This window comes from Pelobates fuscus, chromosome 10, assembly GCF_036172605.1.
Source record: "Pelobates fuscus isolate aPelFus1 chromosome 10, aPelFus1.pri, whole genome shotgun sequence".
Lineage (NCBI taxonomy): Eukaryota > Metazoa > Chordata > Amphibia > Anura > Pelobatidae > Pelobates > Pelobates fuscus.
The window spans coordinates 88919863-88928926 of NC_086326.1; the positions used below are offsets into that span (position 1 = coordinate 88919863).

Consider the following 9064-nt stretch of genomic DNA (forward strand, 5'->3'; position numbering starts at 1 on the left):
CTATTTAATTATCTCGTGCTCATGACCTACAAAATCATGTGCAAAAGATAGTACAGCGTATGCACAATGTTAAAATAAAAATGGTATACACTGTATATATTTTCTGTGGCACCTCTGGGGCTCTGCAAGGTTAAAACCTAAAATCAAATGATTTGCAGTTGTTTTGGTGTCTAGATGTCCCTTATGAGTTGTGTTCAGTGAATATTTCAGATATTTATTCTAACTAAATCATAATTTATCTGCTTTTAGATGTCATGTTGTCTACAGCATCTTAGCTGTCTGCATTTAGACAATTCATCAATAATAAAAAAAATATGCAAACACATGTTACCAATACCAGTCAATGTTAGAACTTGATGGTGTTGCTCAAATAAAGCTAAGCAGCCTAGGTGGCTCAATGGGGGGGGCTATAAACATATATAAATATAATGGATTTTATAAATTCCAAAATTCTGAAATTTATGATAAAGTCAACCCTTGCTGACCAGAGGATGTGTGTATATATATATATATATATATATATATATATATATATATATATATATATATATATATAATTTTATATAATTCTCAAAACCTTGGAGAATAGGTTTTTTCGTATGTACTTCCAACCCCTTCATCAAACTTCCACTCAATAATAGCTTTGTAACAATACACACACTCTGGTTTGGAAGAATAATGTAATCTAAACTTTAAATTATTGGACATTACAGATTAAATATTTTTTCTGCACAAGGTAGCTTAAGAAAAAAAATTAAAATACTGCAACCACTAATATGCTACTTTATTGAGACAAAAAAAAATTATTTGTCATGTGTTGCTCGAAGCTCTGCCGTACTTGTTTGGGAACAAGTATATTAACAAAGTCCAATGCATACATCAATACATAAAGAAACAAAATTATCTCCACTGGCATTTCTTCGTCAGTGTTACAATAATAGCATGATCTCAGGCCTCGGTCACTCTAAAAACCATTATGGTAAGCATCAGAATCCTTATTTTGTATGAAACTCAGACCATATATATTCTGTGGCTTGGGTTCATCTCATGAAAATGTTTCTAGCCCCAAAATGGAATAAGTAAAGTTTGGTATCACGATAACTCTTTACCAGCTGAGATTATAAAGTTGATCTTGATGACTAGCTGTCCAGTAGGGGAGAGCTTTGCAGAGTCTTGCAGGTGAAAAATTATATAATACTGCGGTTATCACGATAGTCTGGTGGATGATCAAGAAGCATCTCCTGCCTCAGAGTTCTTCTCGTTCCTCCTCATTGCAGATGCAGGATGTTCTCTGACTGTTCATGAATGGTCTGCATCCCAGAGTCCAGACAGTATTGAATACCGTATCTGCAACTGATTCACAGGCTATAAAAAAACAAATGCTATGTTAATTTTCAAAACTAGAAATCATTGGTTTAAGTTTGCAAAAAAATAAAATACAATAACAGGTTATATTCTGTTTCACATAATTTTTCAAGAGACATTAAATTGGTAGAAGACTTGATGTTCTCTGGGATGCCATCATACCATTAAAGAGCTCAACCTGCTCCATTTTTAGAAGTATGAAGAAAAAAAGTGCTAGAATTGAAGAAAACATAGATAGATATATAAACACTGCTTTATTTCTTGGAAAATATATGTAGAATTCTCTGTGGAGTAGAAAAGAATATTAGATAGTACATCTGGATTCAACGTTGGACAACCTAGATCTTTTAAAATTCTATAATGATGATGGGTATTGCAAGACAAAGCAATATAATGTATTATACCATGTGTAAAGAAACACTCCCACGCATATAAGCTCATTGAAGTTGTATGGGGCACCGGGGGCAGGAGTGTCTGGGTACTGTCTTACCTTCAGGAGTTAAACAGGCTAAGAGTGTCAGGGCCACGGTGCAAGAGGATGAACCTTGGGACTAAATTGTTGGAAAACTGTTAACGGTGTTTGACAGCAGAGTTTTGCCATTCTAAAATTGTTTAACCGCTGAAAGTGAGACCGTGCCGAAACACTCCTGTCCTCATAGCATCTTTGATGAGCTCAAGGTCTTATGGGGTGGGAGTGTTCCTTTATGGAGATGGATTTGTGGCATTACATCCCTAGAGTCAATGATTAACATTACTGTTTGAGACTTAATCCATTTTCTTAGAAGGGGATTTAACAGAGCAACTACTTTAGGATAAAGTACAGGTTGTAATTTATTGATTAGGATAAAGTACAGGTTGTAATTTATTGATAAGAAGTTGTTTTTTATAGCTAAGTGGAGAACAGTTAGTTATAAGTTGACTCAGTCTAAATAAGCAATACCCAATTAAAAAGCAAAAAAAAATGTATTCCAAGGTTAAGAAAATCCCTTATATCATTACAGTCCTAGAATATCACTTTGAGATCAAGAAAAGTTAAATTGAAGAACGGATATTTTAAAATTATGAGAAACCTTCCTATAATTGAGCATCACATTGTGAGTTTACTTATCAAAACAGTACTATGTATCAAACATATAATCTAGTGAAATGTCTTAAACATAAACTCTTTCACGGAACTATCAATATAACCACAAACTTTTAGCAGGGCAAAAAAAAAAAAGAAAAACTGTAGAAATTTTTGACCAAATCATGGACAATGGATAAAATTATGGACAATTTACAAATTACTTTTTGTCTGGTGTTTTGTGGAACTGTACAGTTGAGCTTTCAGAACACACTTGGTAATTATTCTGCCCAAATTGTGGAGATACTTATCTCATTAGGGACTTGCATACTATTTGATTCAGCAGTCTGTTTGAGTTTGTGGAATGTATGTGTGTCCAGTCACTCCTCACCACCTCGTCCATTACTTTTACTTTTATTTTGGTACTTTCAGTGTTATAGTGTTGGTCTTTTTGCTTGATAGTAAATAGTAACTCACCTTCTACTTTGGAGACAAAACCCAGACTCTTCTTGAGATCAGAGCATATGGAGTGGAGACACCATCGGAACTTGGCATCACATCTGTACTTGTTTGCCCCGCATGTGTCATAACAGATATCCAACTGGTTACAGCATTTAGTCATTGCTGGGATCCCCATATCCAACTTGAGGAAAAAGGCGAGAGGGTAGTTAGTTTAAAATAAAATATTAAGCAAACTAACACGACAGTGTTTGTAGGAAACAGTGATTGTAGGCAAAATTGGTTTTGTGCATGCCAGTATAAAACTTATATTAGCAGATAAACACTGCAAAGAGAATCGTTATTTTACTGGCAACTAATAATTTGTCTTTTTATCCATTCTATTAAAACTATGGCTTGATCTTTGAGAACTATTACGCTTTTACACGTTAATGAATCAATGTACAGTCAACACTGCAATGGTGTAGAAAAATGTATATATAACCATACACACAATGTATATCAATTTTTTTTAGCACAAACGTTAGCATTTGGTTGTGCTAAAAAAAGTTATTTAGGGGCGGAGCCTGACTGGCAAGAGGAGCAGACGTGTGGGTCCTGAGCTCCTGCTAAACAAGTAATAATAGCGGATTTAACCCTGAACAAACAGCGATCAAACCCACTGACAGGCAGTGCACAGCCCAGAGGGAACACAGAGATAAACCCCAAGATCTTAATTTGCGGGAGACCGTAGAGACGCCGTTGCGGCCTACTAAACCGGAGCTGGGGAGAGGCGGCCGACCTCCCTGCTTCCGGGTAACAAACGAGATCATGCAAACTTCTACCCACCCCTCCCTCGGACCGGCGGGGTTATCCCGGTCCCTACATGACTGCCCTAAGAAAACAACTCGACATGCGGACCTCGCGCAGGTTCCAAACAAGCGAAGAGACCCGACCCAAAATGGCGACTACCACATGGGCAGCCGAGATGGCAAATGAACAGCGTGAACCAGCCCTGGGTCAAACTGGAGACCCACACAATTGCTACACCGCCCAATCTTCGAGATGGAGGATGGGGTGGCAAGAAATGGAGGGTGAGGAAGACCCCCTCGGGCCTAAAGCACCCAGACAAGCCTGCACCTCACATTGCTGGCCCACCTGGGCTGAGGGCCACCAGGGGCACGACCCGAAGGCATCACCCACATGGACGGAGACCACACAAGGCAGCAGACCATCAGCTATCCCCGGTTACTCCCGCCATGGGATGGACCCGGCCCAGAGAAGTGCCCGGGTCCGTGGAGTAAGGATGTCGGCCTTCATCCCGGCCCGGCGCTGGAGAGAGGACGCACCTCGCCCCCGTCGAACAGCCGCCTATGTACCCACGCCTGTAGCAAGAGCGGCCAGCCGGGCACAAGGTCCAGAGCGAGGACGCAGCCCTTGTGAGACCCGCTGCCAGATCACCTTTTCACCGCTTCACAACAGCCACAACGAGCCCCCAAGCGCCGGCATCGGCTGATAATGGACTCACACTGCAGGACTGGTCTCCAGCAGCACTAGGCTGTGACCCTTGTGACCATCATTGACAACCTACCCCACTGTGCCACTGACTTACGGATACCAACGGTACAAGACCCACTTTGAACAGTAACAGTAATAACACATGGACACGTGGAAACCCAATGGCTTATATGCCCCCTATATACCCCCTATATGCTAAGTTTACGTTTTTGACTCTCTCAGTTGGCATTTATTCCTACAGCGTATATCATGAATACTGGACATTGACTCACATCAGCATATTAGACCGTAAGCTGAACATGTCACTACTAATGTGCCTTACCTTTTCACTATCTATTTCCTTTATTGTTATAAGCTAAATTGTGCACTGGCTGCTTATATGCGAAATCACATTTATAACGCCGGCTGGGGCAGTTCAGAAAGACTACCCTACTATTTGTTTTCCACACTAGCATTGCAATTAGCTCTAATAGTTACTCTAGACTTATACTGATTAGCCTGTTTAGTCTGCATGATATATCATTTAAAAATTTGCAACTTATGCGAATGCCATAACCATGTACGTCTTGTTATCTCTCTGTTTGATGCAGCTGTTGTGGCGCACCAAGCAATGTTATCTCTTTGCACGCAATAAATAAAGATTTTTTTGTAAAAAATAAAAAGTTATTTAAAAATCGGATTTCTTTCTTTAAATATTAGCTTACATACTTTTCCAGCCAAGGCTGGAGGAACTGTGTAATTTCGATAAGCCTCACAGTGCCGTATGCATGGTGCATGCATATGTGCACTGTTGGAAAATAAATCGGAGCACAAATGGCAGTGTAGTGGAAGTATGTTTTTGTTTGTTTTGTTTTTTTTTTCCTACTTATTTTTGCTGCTGTGTTCACCATAGTAAGCACTGAAATTGTGATTAATGGGATGAAGGAAGAAGGAACTGTCACTTCTCAGGAAATGACAGCTCCTTTTTTAGCTCAAGATTGTTCTTACTTCCGCTACATACTATCAAACAAGGAAAGGCTTGCCTGAATCCAACCGCCCTACATCAAGGGTCTTTTATAGCAACCCAAGAGGGCACTGGTTCCTTATGTCCTTGTATTTTCATTGTACGCATTATCCTTTGCTGGCTATTTTGTCTTGGTCATCCTTTGTGACTGAGTGTATGAGGATATTACTCCATACCCCTATATCCTTAGTTAAAACCAGGTGACTCACAGCAACACAAGAGAGGAAAGTGCTGATCTAATGTGATTGCACCACTAGAGAATAAAGATATTCACAATATAGGAGGGACTGTGGTTGATCAATTTAGGCCAGTGAGGATGGGGTTAGATAAGACAAATGAGTTTGAATGTCATATGGACATGCATTCTGGCAAGTGAATAGATAAATATTGCATGGAAATGAGATATTTAAAGCGAATGGTAAACTATGACATTTAAGGTGACATGTGGAATGTGAGATTGTATATATGAAATTTAAATCATAGGATGGAATAAGCTTAAGGTACACATGAAAAATAAAACACACACACAGCGTCAAGGATTAAATGAATTTGTAAAAAGGAATAATTGACACAGTCATGAAAGGGGCTGTGCAGTCAACGATCAAGTGTTTTTACAAATTCTTTCATGCATTCATTTTCACTTCAGTATTCTAAAAGAGCAGGTAGTCTGCAACACTCCATTTGGTAATTTACAACAATCATCATGGATATCTCTACCAAATCTAGAGGAGTAGATATACCAAGTAAAATGAAATAAAATTACAACATTAATGCACTCTATAGGTATGTCTCATATGTCAAAGCCACCAACACAACTCTAGATATAACAAATGTTCAATAACTACATAGCCTTTATTTTAGGAAATCTTACTGATCTGAGCTGGTGTAGCTCACCACCTACTGGCTACAAGTAATACTGCAGCAGCTGAACATAGCATTTCCTGTGAATTTATAATGCATAGATTTCATCTCCTATAGACTGTAAGCTCGTTTTAGCAGGGTCCTCTTCAACTTATCATTCCTGTAAGTTTTCTTGTAATTGTCCTATTTATAGTTAAATCCCCCCTCTTATAATATTGTAAAGCGCTACGGAATCTGTTGGCGCTATGTAAATGGCGATAATAATAATAATAACATAATATTTTTTATATAATAATTTTTATTATATATATTTATTCTTAATATTAAAATATAATAATATAAGTTTATTCTCTCCTCCCTGGCTCTTACTACATTCCCTTGGTAGTCCAGTAGGACTGTGCAGGCTGCCAGCTGCCTTACATAGTTAAGAGTGGGCCCAGGAGACACCAGTTTCCACCCTCTAGTCCGGCAAGCGACAGGTCCTCTCCCTCTGTGGCGAGCCTCGGCATTGTGTTGCTTTGGACATGGAAATGCTCTGACAGTCGGGGCTCGTGAGAGGACCTGCCATTGTCCCCTGGGCCCCTCTTCTCTATACATGTGAAGAGTGGCCTGGGAAGCCCATATATATATATATATATATATACACACATACTGTAGATAGATAGATAGATTAGATAGAATATATGAGAAAGTAAAGAGAGATGAGAGGATATGATGGCAACAGGAGTGGGTTCCTATTTGTGAGTTAAAGGGACACTGTAGGCACCCAGACCTCTTCAGCTCATGGAAGTGGTCAGGGTGCAAACTCCAATCACCCTTAACCCTTAGAATGTAATTATTGCAGTTTTAATAATCTGATCAGAGCATCTCCAAACTGGCAAATCTTGTGAGGTGTTTCTGGTATGCGGTGATTAGTACCTACCAAAAGTGGTGCAAGGAAGGACAACCAGTGGACCTGCATCAGGGTGCCCAAGGCTCATTGATGCACGTGGGGAGAGAAGGCTAGCCCTTGTGGTCGATCACAAGGAAGGGCTACTGTAGCTCAGATTGCTGAAAAACTTAATGCTAGCCATGATAGAAAGGAGTCCGAACACCCAGTGAATATCAGTTTGCCTTGTCCTTTCCAGGAGATAATTTTCTAAATTAGCCAGACTTTGCAATATAGGAAGTGTAAACATTAGATCTTAATTTACAGGAAGTGTTCAGGTAGGATGCGCATATTGCTTGCAAAAAGGTGTGGCTAGGGCTGTATAAACAAAGTAATTAAATGCCTTAACAGCAGAGAATTGAGCAGTGAGACTACTTGGGCATGATCTATACACCAAAACTGCTCCATTCAGCTAAAGTTGTTTTGGTGACTATAGTGTTCCATTAATAGCAAATGTTCTCACACAAGCACAAGTGATCAATAGGGTGTACTGGGTAGCGTCAACTAGCCCTGGAGAGTTGAGAAAGTGGTAAGAATAGGGTTAGGAATAGGAATAGGTAGGTAAAGGGTCTCAACTAGTAAAGAAAAGCCCCCATAAAAGCTTTTAAAATTTAAATGGATAAAAGTAAGTATAAAAACCTACACGTACCAGGAGATCCCTAATTCTTTTTTTTTTTACCAGGAGATCCCTAAGAAACTGATTCCCTGTGGTCTTTTGAAAGTGTCCTGCAAACATGACCAACCATGGTCAATCCTGGGAAACTTTGCCTTTTATCCCCATCATGTTTCTTTTCTATAGCTGCAAGTCAAGATTAATCTGGTGCTATATGGATTCCATTGCAACTCAAGAACTTACTGCTGATTACTCAAACCTGGAATCACAGAATGCCCACATTTGTTTTTCAGTACATTTTGATCAGTGTTTGTATAGTAACTTAATAATCGAGTGCCTATATAAAAATTGGTTTAAATTAGACATGGTTAATGATTAAAGGTGTGTTATAGAATCATGCCATAAATACAGAAGGTGTTAGCTGTACATACACTCTCGGGTACCTTGAGACCAAGGAAATAGGAACTACAGCCATTGGGTTCAGGAGGTTTGTAGTCTGGTCTGGGTAACGGAGCTTTACCTGTATTAAGTAAATTACCAAGATTCCTATTAGTATATTAGAAACATCAATTATATTTTCACACATTACATGGATTATATATATATTAGCATTTATATAGTGCCGACATATTTCACTGTGCTTTACAGTTATAGAGTGTGCAATCTATGAGTAATTGAGGTCGGTGGATAAATATTGTTAGGTGTCTTATTCAAAAAACACTTACTGGTAAGGTGATCAAATCTCGATGAACATTTCTAAGTCAGTGTTGTCCATAGACATAGTATTAATTATATTCCCAGAATACTAAGGCAGAAGTGGCATTTTCATACAGAGTTTTGGTCTGACTGCCATTGGCAGGTCATACTATCAGCATTTTTAAACATATCCTGTCAATAGTCTTATATTTTTTTTCCCTGATTTTAAATTAATTTATTTTTAAATATTTGTTTAGGGAACATGAGCACGTTTAGCCATTAATCCTTAAGAACCTTATGCAATATAAATTACAGGGACTTGGGTTGTTGGGGGAAGTGCCAGAAATTGTGTGTTGATGCAGAAATGGGGCTAAGTGTATCCCAAAACAACATGATGTATGATGTAATTGACATATACATCACACAGTTTTACCAGTCACATAGTTATAGTAAATTGATGACTCTTCAAAACTGAAATGAAAATATAAAAGCCAATGCCAACTAAAAAAAGTCTTCAATTTTTTTTAAACCTCCTGTAAGGGGGTGGCAAGGTCTTGATTAATGTTTTTAGTACGATCA

The 9064-nt window shown here is 38.7% G+C and overlaps 1 protein-coding gene across 3 annotated transcripts in view; it reads right to left on the minus strand.

The window, feature by feature from the left end:
• Window positions 1-769: 769 nt before the first annotated feature.
• PLA2G12B (phospholipase A2 group XIIB) overlaps window positions 770-9064 on the minus strand; it is a 15125-nt gene continuing 6830 nt past the window's right edge. The window contains exons 2-5 of one of the 3 annotated variants that reach the window (XR_010085553.1): window positions 8221-8309; window positions 2906-3071; window positions 973-1365; window positions 770-918 (exon numbers count right to left, since the gene is read on the minus strand). Coding sequence is in view for 2 of the 3 variants with exons in the window: in XM_063434134.1 (XP_063290204.1) it covers window positions 1247-1365; window positions 2906-3071; window positions 8221-8309 (374 nt within the window). In the remaining variant the exon portion in view is untranslated. Of the gene's footprint in view, window positions 1366-2905; window positions 3072-8220; window positions 8310-9064 lie in introns of all 3 variants that reach the window. The other 2 variants (XM_063434135.1, XM_063434134.1) reach the window with 2 other exon arrangements.